At 45.2% G+C, this 12,966-nt stretch overlaps 2 protein-coding genes across 2 annotated transcripts in view; both read right to left on the bottom strand.

The window, feature by feature from the left end:
* Positions 1-1,421, bottom strand: part of Gdpd1 (glycerophosphodiester phosphodiesterase domain containing 1) — a 36,420-nt gene extending 34,999 nt beyond the window's left edge. Inside the window, exon 1 of the mRNA XM_075991209.1 lies at positions 1,159-1,421. Coding sequence (XP_075847324.1) covers positions 1,159-1,300 — 142 coding nt within the window. The 5' untranslated portion in view covers positions 1,301-1,421. The remainder of the gene's footprint in view (positions 1-1,158) is intronic.
* A 2,894-nt stretch (positions 1,422-4,315) lies between these two features.
* Smg8 (SMG8 nonsense mediated mRNA decay factor) lies at positions 4,316-12,400 on the bottom strand. Its single transcript, XM_075991208.1, has 4 exons — positions 10,597-12,400; positions 9,028-9,173; positions 6,426-7,298; positions 4,316-4,834 (listed from the first exon to the last, which is right to left on the bottom strand). The coding sequence occupies exons 1-4, from the start codon at positions 12,353-12,355 to the stop codon at positions 4,637-4,639; spliced, it is 2,976 nt and encodes a 991-aa protein (XP_075847323.1). The 5' UTR covers positions 12,356-12,400; the 3' UTR covers positions 4,316-4,636.
* Between the last annotated feature and the right edge of the window lie 566 nt (positions 12,401-12,966).

The raw sequence follows: 12,966 nt of genomic DNA, 5'->3' as shown, positions 1-12,966 counted from the left end.
TATGTCAAATTTTAGACTATAGAATTTATCATTAAACTGTACATGTCAAGAATTTTTTTTTTTTTTGAGAAAGGGTCTCTCTTGCGTAGCCCTGACTGACAAGGAACTCCCTCTAGCTGATCTGGCACTCTATCTGGCCTCAAACTCAGAGATCCGTCTGCCTCTGCCTCCTGAGTGCTGGAATTAAAGGTGTGAGCCACCACCACCACCATCAGCTCCATTTTAAGCTATTTTAACCTGGCGTCACATTCGCCCTAAAAGAAAATTGTAAAGCGACTGAAACAATTTTATATTTTATACATTATTATTGAGATGTAATGAAGTCACATTATTAAAAGTAACGCTGAAGCAAAGACATGGCTGTTGTAGGAACTCCCCTTGATCCTTACAGCAATATACTTCTGCAAGGTAACTTTACCATCTTTTAAAAAACAATACTAATAAGTGAAATCATGTTTTAGTCTTTTAGAAACCCACGAACCATTGCTGGGGTAAATGGTGCTGTTCAAAATTAAAAACAACCAACCAAACAAAAAAGAAAGCAGGTACTAGGTTTGGAGTCCTCGGAACCAGAATCCTCCAAATTCCCTGTCTAACTTTAGTCCATGCTCTAACTGTGACCTTGGAAAAGTCCCTGGATTTAGAGACCTTTCTCCCCAGAGTTCAACTACGAATGCGTGGAGGGTGGGCCAAGTCACTAGGCACCGCTTGCTCCTCGGCTCGCTCCAAGTGTCTAGCGGATCCTCAGCCCTGCCTGAGCCCAAGTTCTTCCCCACGGACTCAGCCACCAGCTGGTTCCAAGCAGTCTGTTCTGTTCCTGGTTCCCTCTGCGGGTGTCTCCTGGATCTGCAAGGGCTTTGTGCCTAGCTGCCAAGAAAGGTCCTCCCGATCATCCTTCCTCGGGCTGAAAAACGCCCCACTTCTCGCTCCCATCCTGCACTTCACCTCCTCACAGAAGCCCTGCCACCCTTGTTCCCCGGAGACGCCCACCAGGACTGGAACACGAGACCCCTTTCTTCCCATCGGGACGACTCATCTGAGGAAGCCCTCCAGTCACTGGAGCCCATCCTTCCTCGGTCTCTCCGATACCCCTACCCTCTACCTCCTGCAAGGAAGCCACCCCCATCTCCGCCATCGGGTTCTGGGGACCCCTCTCACCTCCGCGGTGAGAGATGTGCCTACTGAGGAATCGCTGCTTCTTTCTCTGGTGCAACAACGTTGGATATTTAAGCAACAAGAACGACGTGACCAAATACCCTCCCAGGGTAGAGAGAAGGCAAAACGCCGCGGTGGACGACATCCTCGGTCACCACCTTCTGGGCCTCTGAACCCCACTGCGCTGCGGCGGTGGCAACGGCTGCGGCGCCGGCGGCTGCTCGAGGTCGCTCGCCCCCAGCCGGCGCCCTCGGCGCAGCGCACTTCTTCGTGCGGGCTCACCACGCAGGCGCAGCCCGACCCCGGTGCCGGAGCAACAAAGGGGCTCCGATACGCAGGCGCGCTGCGGCAGGGAGCGTTCGGCGTTGAGCCGAACGTGTGTCCCACGCGTGAGTGGTTCTAAGAAGGTCCCGAGGCAAGGGCTTGGGCACTTGCCAGTGTTTTTATTTGTGTGGGTTTTGTTTTGGCACCCTCAAGCGGGATAGCCTTCAGGAAAAATCTGACATAATTGGGAAATGTACATCCGAGGAGGATTCCAGGGCAAGTCCTAGCCCCTTCGCTAGGAAATGCGAAGAATTGTTCCCAATGCCTCGAATTCGTTACGTACTCAAGAAATGTTGACTCAACAGTTCGTTTAAGAAGCTTGGGGCTGGAAGGCGTAGCCCAATTAGTAAAGCATACCGGTTCAAGTTCCAGCACAAAATAAATATAAATAAAGAGACTGGCAACGAAATCGTCTCCTATGAAGGCTGGCAAATAAATTTTCCATTTCCCCTTTTCACCTCACACATTACAAACTTGGAAAACACTAGGAATCACGTTTTAAGGGCATAGGATGTTGGTTTTGCGAGGTAGGGTCTTTCTTACTTAGTCCAGTCTAGACTTGAACTCACTATGAGGTAGAGGAACTCCCGATTCTCCTACCTCAGCCTCCGGAGTGCTGAGATTATAGGCATGCCCGTCTGTGGATCTTAGTGCATGCAAAGGAACTAATCGCATCACAGAGGCTGTAGCTGTGGTCCGGTGGTGGAGCACTTTCCTCGCAGGTTCAAGGCCTCGGGTTTCTTTAGACAAGGTCTTACTGTGTAGACCATGCTGGCCTCAGATCCACAGGGTTCAGCTTGCCTCTGCCTTCCAAGTACTGGGGTTATTTACTTACTATTTATTTTTGGAGACAGGGTCTCACTATGTACCCTTAGCTGACCTAGAACTCACCAAGACCAGGCTGGAGATCCACGTGTGTCAGCCTTCCAAATACGAACCCCTCAAAACCAGAGGTTTGATTCTCAGTAAGAAATAACCAGCAACAACATACTGATTCACCTTGTTTAGCTCAGGCTGGCTTCAAACTCCTATGGCCAAGTAGTTGTCTTGCTTCATCTTCCTTCCTGATTGGCTGGAAGTGCAGGCAAGGGCTGCTGCATCTGATCTCATCGTTTATATTTATTTATTTACTTATTTTTGGTTTTTCGAGACAGGGTTTCTCTGTAGCTTTGGAGCCTGTCCTGGAACTAGCTATTGTAGACCAGACTGGCCTCGAACTCACAGAGATCCTGCCTCTATCTCTGGAGTGCTGGGATTAATGGCGTGCGCCACCACTGCCTGGCTCATTGTTTATTTTTTATGCTATGGAGCTAGTTCTGTCCTTCCACCATGGGGGACCTGAGGTGGCAGCTTCTTTTCCTACTAAGCCATCTTGCTGGGTCAGGAAACAGCTTTTGGAAATGTGATAAACACTGTATTTCACATACATTGAGACTAAAATCTCTAATTCTGTTAGTACGGTATTTAAAATGTATCTGGGAAAATAGAATCAATTACACTACTTTGGGTCTCCAATTTATTTTGCACTTATCTAATGGATGGCATAGCCACAATTGGTGATATGGTGGTATGTTGGGGAAAGTTACTGTAGACTGGTAAGATTTAAACACTTAGCAAATTATTTCATGGAATAGGTATTTAATTAAAGAATATTTATGCCAAGCCTGAGGGTACAGGCCTGTGATCCCAACTACTCTGGAGGCTGAGGCAGAAGGATTTGAAGTTCTAGGCCTGCCTGGGCTACAGAATGAATTCAAAGCTAGCCCCAGCTAGGTACTGCCTCCAAATATAAAGAACAGGAAAGGGGATATAACTCAGTGGTATGCATGAGACCTGAGTTTCAGTGCCTAGTGCTGAAAAAAGCTTTTGTTAGCACACACCTGCAATCCCAGTACTAGACAGGCTAAGTCAGGAGTGTAGAGAGTTTAAGGCCAGGGGCTAGAGGAATGGCTCAGTCAGTAAGAACACCTGGTGTTGTTTGAGGCGGGCCTCCAATTTGGGAGATCTGCCTGGCTCTGCCTCTCAAGTGCTGAGATTAAAAGGCATGTACCAACACTGCCCATTAAGAAGACTTGTTTTGTTTTTCAAGACAGGGATTCTCTGTCTAACAGCTCTGTCTTGGAACTTGCTCTGTAGACCAGGCTGGCCTCGCATATATCCACCTGCCTCTCTCTGCCTCCCGAGTGCTGGGATTAAAAGTGCGGCTCGGGCTGGAGAGATGGCTCAGAGGTTAAGAGCACTGGCTCTTCTTCCAGAGGTCCTAAATTCAATTCCCAGCAACCACATGGTGGCTCACAACCATCTGTACTGAGATATGGCGCCCTCCTCTGGCGTGTGGGCATACATCGAGGCAGAATGTTGTATACATAATAAATAAATAAATCTTTAAAAAAATAAAAAATTTAAAAAAATTAAAAAAAAAATAAAAGTGTGGCTCACCACCACCTGGTTTAAGAGCATTTTTCCTTACTGAGGATCTGGGTTCAGTTTCTGTAACCACATGGTGGTTCACTTCCAAAATATCCAATGTCCTCTTCTGACCTCAGTGGGCACCATGCATGCGTGTAGTATATGTACATACATGCAGGCAAAACACTCATACATATAGTAAATAAATAGGTCAGGTATAGTGGTACACACCTTTAATCCCAGAACTCTGGAAGCAGAGGCAGATGATCTATGAGTTTGAAGCCTGCCTCATCTACAGAGTGAGTTCCAGGACAGCCAGGACTAAACCCTGTCTCAAAAAAAAAAAAAAACAAAAAAAAAAAAAACAAAAACAAAACAAAAAAGGAAGAAAAGAGAAGGGAGAGAGAAAAAAGAATATAAGGAATATCCCAACTGACACATCATTTTATCAGAAAGATGAAACACTAAATTATGATGAAAATATGCCTTATATTATGGACAATGAAACAAAACATATGTCAACTATACATTTTGTATCCTTTTTTCTAGAACAACAAACTTTTATTTATTTTACAATAAATATCAACATAATGAAATAATAGAACAATTATTGTCCAAATACTGAATACTTCTAGCCAAAACACATTTTGGTTTTGGGAAAACACAGAACACACATTTAAAACAAAATCTCACACACATTAAAACAAGACGAACATCAGCTCCAGCCTGGAACCGGATGGCAGGAAACCTATTGTGTCACTGCTTTCAGGACTCCACGGAGCACCTTGTAGCTCATTAGCTGCACATTCTCCTTAGGGGGAAAACAAGGTCCCCTCTCAGTCACATATGCATAAGGAAATCTCAGAACCCAAAGGCCATCAGGTGGGAGAGTGATTTCTTGTTTTTCTGGGTAAAATACTGGACATGGTGGTGGGCCTGGTTGAACCTGAAAAACACAGGTAACAGAATTACTTTTAGATTTCTCAATAAGAAATACCCGAAAGATGAGTGAACAATGTGTTCAAAAACTACTGAAGATGAAGCGGCCACACTGAACAGGAAGGCGGAAGCTGCTGCACTTTCCTGGGTCCTCACCTAATCCCCTTGGTGTCTTATTCCCTCTGCTCTCTCTTTTTTTTCTGAGGGGCAGGGGGTTTGAGACAGGGTTTCTCTGTAACTTCAGAGACTGTCCTGGAATTTACTCTGTAGACCAGACTGACCTTGAACTCCTGGAGATCCTCCTTTCTCTCTAGTGCTGGGATTAAAGATGTGAGCCCTCTACTTTTTTTCTATTTTCTGTTGACCAGGTTTTGTTATTCGTTTTGATACAGGATCTCTTTTGTATCCCTAGCTCTCCTGGAACTTGCTCTGTAGACCTTGAACTCAGAGACCCACCGGCCTCTGCCTTCCAAGTGCTGGGATTAAAGGCATGAGTTACCCCACCTAGCTTGTATTTTTTTTTAAGATATATTTATTTATTACATATACAGTGTTCTGCTTGCATGTATCCCTGCAGGCCAGAAGAGGGCACCAGATCTCATTACAGATGTTTGTGAGCCACCATGCGGTTGCTGGGAATTGAACTCAGGACCTCTGGAAGAGCAGCCAGTGCTCTTAACCGCTGAGCCATCTCTCCAGCCCCCTAGTTTGTATTTTTGTTTTGTTTTGATTGTTCTTCTCAATCAGCAGGTGTTGGGAAAACTAGAATTAAACTAAATTCTTACTAATGGTTGTCATAGTTATATCGGTAAAGATCTTGGCTTTAAAAGAAATGAGGTACTGGAAATGTAACTTAGTGGGTAGAGGGTTGGCCTAGCATAGCAGTGTGCACACAAACAACAAATTAATAAAGAGACAGATAAATAAATAAATGCGAACAAAAATATTCAAGTGGACATGGGGCTGGAAGGCCACTCAGTGCTAGAGCATATCTGGTGGAAGAATTCTGAGTTCTATCTTGGTCAGCCTAGTCTATGTTTTGGGATCCAGGATAACCAGGGCTACATAGCGAAAGCTTGTCTCAAAACAACAACAACAACAAAAAAAAAACCCAAAATAATAAATTAATAAATAAAAATGATCAGAACAAAGGGCTTGGCATACAGCTCTGTTGGTACAGGGCTTGCCTAGCATGCACAGAACCTTCACTGAAAGCCGTAGCACTGCCTAAACTAGGTGTGGGTGTGTACCCTGCCGTCCTGGCACTGAGGAGGTAAAGAGAGGAGAATAAGAAGTTCAAGGTTATCTTAACTACAGAGTGAGCTTCAAGATGGCCGGGACCACAGGAGACTCTCAAACAAACATTGTATCTAAATAAGCATCATGGGCTTGGGATACAGCACAGTTAGTAAAGAAAAAGGCACACACCTAAAATCCCAGCACTTGAGAGGTAGAGACAAGATGATTAGAAATTCAAGGCCATTGAAAACTACACATCTAATTCCAAGTCAATGTGGGCTACGTGATTTGTCCCATAAATACAACCCCCCGGGAAAAGCACTGTTTTGTTTGTTTAGGGGAAGGGCTTGATTTCTTACCTGTGGCATCAGTATAATCTGCAAAGGAGCATCAGGAACCACAACAAAAAGCCTCATAAGTTGGGCATAATGTGGTTTGAGCCCTCTGCCCTGAGACGAGGACAGAATGTACAGGGGCATATCACTGTTTAGGGCTTTTAAAGCTGATTCCTTTGGTCCACTTCCCATCACCTTCATTACTTTGTCAGGCCCTGAGCACATGAATCTCCGACCTCGAGAGTCTTCATACTCAAAGCCAACAAAGGCTCTCGCTATGTCATCCCGCCGCCGTCCTCGCCCCACGACAACTGCACTTCTCTTTCCAGGAATAGCTTTATTTGGAGCAGGCCAGGAATTTGTGTCTAAGTCTCCTTCATCTTCAGCTCTAGTCCTGATGACAATGTCCCAAGGCATAAGATAGTTTGTTCCTGGAACGAAGCCCTGTTGGTCCAAACCTGTATGGAAGTTGTAGGACTTGGCTGGGCCTAGTTTAACCAAAGACCAGCTGGAGAATTTGGGTAACAGACCTTTTGGGCAATTTGAATGTAGCATGCCTGGGAGATATTCAACTGTGGATGCCTGCCGATCAACCAAGTTTGGCCTCTTGTCAGATTTCACTTCCCCTTGACCGTGAACCTCTGGATTGTCTCCTCCGGCTTGTGGGTCAGCTGGGTAGGTACCCAGGCTATCTGTTGACTGGCCCAAGCTCAAAGCTAAACTCAGGCTTGTGCTCTCTCCTTGGGTTTGAGGTTCTTTCTCTTTAAGTTTCTCGGCATCTGAGTCAGGTGGGGCAGGAGATGGTTCATTTTTGGCAGGAGCAGGATCTGGAGTACTTGGCTCAAATACGGGGAAATTGATATGGTCCAACTTTCCACAACACTTTTCTTCCAGAAGCTATAAGGAGAAAAAAGATGTGGAAACTTTTTGTTTCAAATAATATATTCTTCTTTGTATGCTTAAATAAGTAAAAAAAAAACAAAACAAGAAAACAACAACAACAACAAAAAAAACCCAAAAAACAAAAACCCACCAAACATGTTACTGAGCAGAGGGGGTAGTGCAGGCCTATCACACAGTTTTGGGAGGGCGGGCTGAGTGAAGCAGAACAGAAGGTTAGCTAGCCTGGGCCACACAACAAGTTCCAGACCATCCTGAGCTAGTCTGTCTCAAAACAAATGTAACAACACACACTTTATTCTAACAAGTAGGATTAGCAATCAATGTATTAGCAAAGAACATGCAGGTTTTTTTGTTTATTTCCTTTGACAGTGGATATGTGAATTCAATTTTCTGGTTATTGAAGTAGCAAGAACTACTTTTGTATACCAAAAGAATCCAGTGTGAGTTATTCCTTTGAGGCAGGCTCTGTTTTTAATCTCCATGACCGTTACTCTGATAAGAAATACACACCGAGAGTCACTGGACACATTTGCTGCACTGACCCACTTAAAGTCATTAAAAAAATTGTTTTAGGGAAGTGGTTTTTTATTTGTTTGTTTTGTTTTATTTTTTGAGACAGGGTTTCTCTGTGTAGCCCTGGCTGTCCTGGAACTCACTCTGTAGACCAGACTGGCCTTGAACTCACAGAAATCCACCTGCCTTTACCTCCAAGTGCTGGGATTAAAGGGGTGAGCCACCATTCGGCTTTGGGAAGTGGTTTTATGACCAGAAATTTTCTCTTTTTCACTTCTGTTTAAAACCGTATCAATGGAGATCAGAGAGATGGGTCAGTGGGTAAGAGCACCTGCTGCCCTTGCAAAGGATCCAGCTTTGACTCCCAGCACCCACATGGTGGCTCATAACCTTAACTCCAGACCCAGGGGATCCATGTCTTCTTCTGAATTCAGTAGGTACATGTGTGGTGCACACACACATACTGAAATAAAAATATTACTGATGAGGTATTTTAGTAAAAGGAGTAACAAATAAAATTGTAATAATGGATATTTATGAGCTGGATAATAAAGACTTCTTTTTAAGCCAGACACAGTGACTCATGCTTTTAATTCCAGCACTTGGGAGGCAGAGGCAGGCAGATCTCTGTTAGAGACCTGCCTGATCTATACTGCAAGCTCCAGGATGGCCAGAACTACATAAAGAGACCCTGCCTCAAAAATAAATAAATAAATACATACATACATACATACATACATACATACATTTTAAGAGGCCTCTTTTCAAATAAATGAGTGAAAATACATCTTTAAAAAAAAATTCTAGCCGGGTGATGGTGGCGCACGCCTTTAATCCCAGCACTCGGGAGGCAGAGGCAGGCGGATCTCTGTGAGTTCGAGACCAGCCTGGTCTACAGAGTGAGTTCCAGGACAGGCTCCAAAGCCACAGAGAAACCCTGTCTCAAAAAAAACCAAAAAAACAAAAACAAAAAAACAAACCCCAAAAAACCTCTAAGTGTATCATTCTAATAGTTTAATAGTTTAAATACTAAATATATATGCATAAAGTATGGTTAAGGAAAAAAAACAAGAAGTGCATGTCACGAACTTGCCCTTGTTTCTATAGCACTGCAGTTACATTGGCTTTTCTAAGCATTCTGCTTCTGAATATGTACTTTTACTTGGATAATATTCAGTAACAAAGAGAGCTTCAGAGCTTCAGAGTGTACCTGGTAAAAGTCATAGTTAGCGGCCTTGATGTCAAAGGGGTCGTCTCGAGGTGCCTGTTTCCTTCCGCAGTTGCAGGCTCCGGTGGAGCGGGCTCGGCTATTGTGGTAGAGCACAGGTGGGTTCCTATCCGCCTCTGGTTTTTCTCCTGGAAGATGTAACTGTCATTATTAATCTCACAAAGACAACACAGAGCCAAGTTTACTTTGTGTTTTACAACAAGTTCTCCAGATAGTAGTTCTCTGGCAATTAAGAAACACACACACAAACAAGCAAACAAACAAAAATCTTGACTAAACACATAAGCTTTAAGTTTTACCCCCTTTTCAGCGCAGAGGATGAGACTGGTGCCTCACTCATATATGCAATGCAAGTGCGCTGTCTCCTAGCTACACCCCATCTTAATTCGAAATGGTTGGGAACTAGCCAGAAGTGGTGGGGCCATCTGGAGGCAGAGGCAGAAGAATCTTTAAGAGTTCAAGGCCAGGCTGGTCTACAGGGAGACCCTGCCTCAAAAATAAATAAGTTGAATTTCTCAGTGACTTTTTCCTTCTGTGTAACATCGTGATGACTTTCCATTTCACTATATTCTTGTCAATTCAACAAATACTCTAAGATGAAAGGTGAACACACATTTTCTGAAACTTCATGTTTCTTAATAATTATCATCGACCAACTCACTAGAATTCATTGTTTAAATTAAAAAAAATAGTCATGGGTGATAGTTTCCTTTTAGAGGTAGAAGATAAAATTTAAGGCTGGAGCTGGCAAGATGGCTCATCTGGCATCTGAGTTCCATCCCCAGAATCCATGTGGTAGAAGGAGGGAAATGACCCTACAAGTTGTCCTCTGACCTCCACTTGAATGTCATGGTAATCACATATCTATAAACATACACACATACACACGCAAAATGCAATTTTAAAAATAAAAATAGATGGTTATTTACTTGTTGGGTGTGGTACAACAGACACTCCAAAGGCAGAAGCAGAAGGATTTCTGTGAGTTTAAGTCCAATTTGGCCAACAGAGTTTCAGGACAGCCAGAACTAAATAAAGAATTGTCTCAAAATAATAATAATAATAAAATGCTGGGCAATGATGGCACACACCTTTGATCCCAGCACTTGGGAGGCAGAGGCAGGCGGATCTCAGTGAGTTCAAGGCCAGCCTGGTCTACAGAGCAAGTTCCAGGACAGCCAGGGCTACACAGTGAAACTCTGTCGCAAACAAACAAACAAACAAACAAACAAACAAAAACGGTAAAACAATAAAACAAAGAAAGAATAAAAAAAGAGAATTTACCCTTAAATTTCTGCAGGGCTCTTTATAAAACAAAAATACCAATGCCTACCAAACAAATCATCTTAAAATAAGAGTACAAGCACAGCTCAGGTGCCAGTGAGAGGCTCAGCAGGTAAAGGGCTTTCTGCACAAGCCTAACTACATGGGGATGGTTGCCCCCTGACCTCCACAGGTGCACTTCCATGAACACACACCATACAAGCCCACAATAATAATAAAGCACAGCTCAAGTTTTCGTTGCAAAAGGTCGGAAACTTGGGAGTTTACCTGATTTCGGTAAGGAGTGAAATTTGTGTACACAGTGCTGGTCAGTCAAACTTCTCTCTTCACAGAGCTGATGGCCGTTGCTCCAGAATTTGTAGCAGTCCTCATGCAATTGCATGGCGTATTTGTGAAAGGCTGGGCCTCGCGCGTGTTGACTGTATACTCGAAGGGCCTGGGCAAGCTGGTTCTTGTGGACTGTCATGGTGTAATTGTGAGGCAAGTTGGACTGGTAGGCACTATGAGCCATGGGTAAAGCTTTTTGGCACCGGTTTTCTGAGAATTTTGTGTCTATATCCAAAAACCCTTCTAAGACTTTAATACTGCTTAAAATCTTAGAGGTTAGCTCCCCAGTGGGTGAGCCCAAATCCTCTTCTTTCCCGTCAATAGCCGCTTCATACAGTTTCGCAGCCGCTGAGATCCACTTCTGGTAAGTGGGAAGTTCAAAATGGGAGGGCTGTGGGTTCCTGCCCACACTGTCATCGAAACCTTTTTTGCTTAGGACCAGCTCCACGTGCTGCCACAGGAATTCTCGAAGGGTGAAATCCACTAGCTGGCCTGAAGAACTAGAGGTGCTGCTATCGGTGTGGAAGGAGAGCTGTTGTCGGCCGTGTTGCCTCATCACTTGATAACGCCTAGGTCCAGAGAGGGGTGCAGGCACCAACAAAGACTCAGGGTCCTTCACAGTACAGTGACTCCTAAGCTGGTCCAGCAACATGCCAATTGGGTCCTCCTCCTGGCTTCCTGGGACTATGTACACAAAAGCTTGGTTGGCAGGTACCGTAAAGAGGCAGTTGATACTCTGATTCGTCAAGACTCGACTCTTGCGGAAGATTCTATAGATCTGATCCTCCAGGGCATGCTGCAGTCTTCTTTTGGGAGAATGCTTCTTGGGCTTATCTGGATGAGCTGTATCTTGGCTCCGAGGGGGTTCCACTTTAAGGGCTCCATTGAGTTGAAAGAGGAAAAGGAGTCTAGGCGGGCAAGGTCGGCAGTTTAACTTCCAGTCTTTGCCAACTGGACAATCCTTAATGGCTGTTTTAAGGAGGGGTAGTACTTTCTGTCTCAACCCATCCAGGGCTCTGAATACTCGATCATAAGTGATGTCAAAGGAACAAGTCGGATGGACCAGGAGCAATATATGACAGACAGAGAAAAGGTAAAGGAGACTGAGACACTGCAACTTCTCCTGATGCTTCCAGAACTCATGTGTTTCCGCGTGAGGTAAAGAGAGGCCGCCACCAGCTTCTCCGCTCTGGAGAGCCCGACAAGCACGCAGAAGCTGTGAATTGTCACAGATGGAAGTGAGAATAAGATACAGGACTTTGCTTTCCTGGTTATAGTAAGCCTGCAGAAGGCTAAAGTCCTGGGGACTTGGCTCAGCTTGGTTACCTTCCGCGGCAGCCATACCTCCACGAAGTGAATCCCCAGCGGCAGCCCCCGGGTCCCCGGCTCCCCCGGCTTCTCCGACGGAGACCGTTTCCGTCTTGAATACAGGCCCGGGATCCCCAGGATCCTGGTGGTGAAAGAGAGGGAAAACCTGTCGGTCGCACACAGTGTTCACTAGAGAGAACTTCTCGGAGTTCAGGCGCAGAGCCGTCTTGCCGAAGATTCCCACCACGCAGATCTCATCTTCCCTCCACGGAGGCTCCGGCACGCCAGCCGCGTTCCCTCCGCCTTCAGCGGGGGGACCTCCGGGGCTCTCAGAGCCCAGCCAGGCCGACGCTCCCATGAGAAGTTCTCGCAAGCTGACCGGCCCCGCCATGACGGAGAATGGGCTTCCTCCACCGTCCTTCCGGTCCCTCGCTAATCCCATCTAACCAGGTCCTACCCTGAAATACTTCCGCACGTCAATCCCTGCTTTTCTCTCACTTTAGTTCCGGTGTCGTGTTCCGTGCCTTGTGTCACTGCGTCCGTCCCCTGTCGTCGCCTCCCCACCCCACCCCCCGCCCCGCCTTTTCTAGTGTTCTGCCAAGATCTTCCTTAACCCTACATTTGCTCAATTCGAGAATATAGGGATCAAGATGTCAAAAACTAGATTGGATGCATTTTGCATTTTAATACGTCAAAAAAAAATTCCAACAGGTTAGATTTTCTAACAGCTCAGCGGAGGTGGTTGCTTATACTCTCACCGTCTCTTGAAACTGAGGAACGAGGATTCCTTTTTGCTTGTTTTTCGAGACAGTTTCTCTGTGTTGCCCTAGAACTCACTTTGTTAACCAGGCTGCAACACCGCGCAGCATTTTTTGTTTTTAAATTGGTTTTTCGAGAGTCTCTCCGTGTAACCTTGGCTGTACTGGACCTGTCTCTGTAGACCGGGGTGTAGGCCTCGAATTTAGAAATTCCCCAGCCTCTGCCTCACAAGTAGTGGGATTA

This window comes from Microtus pennsylvanicus, chromosome 11 (genome assembly GCF_037038515.1).
Source record: "Microtus pennsylvanicus isolate mMicPen1 chromosome 11, mMicPen1.hap1, whole genome shotgun sequence".
Classification (NCBI taxonomy): Eukaryota; Metazoa; Chordata; class Mammalia; order Rodentia; family Cricetidae; genus Microtus; species Microtus pennsylvanicus.
Note: the sequence above shows the minus strand (reverse complement) of the source record. Positions and strands in the feature narration are given on the sequence as shown.

Coding starts and splice junctions, on each gene's coding strand:
- Smg8 (XM_075991208.1), bottom strand. CDS start 12,355: ATGGCGGGGCCGGTCAGCTTGCGAGAACTTCTCATGGGAGCGTCGGCC. Junction 9,174..10,596: donor TCACTCCTTACCGAAATCAG/GTAAACTCCCAA, acceptor TACATCTTCCAG/GAGAAAAACCAGAGGCGGAT. Junction 7,299..9,027: donor CTAACTATGACTTTTACCAG/GTACACTCTGAA, acceptor TTCTCCTTATAG/CTTCTGGAAGAAAAGTGTTG.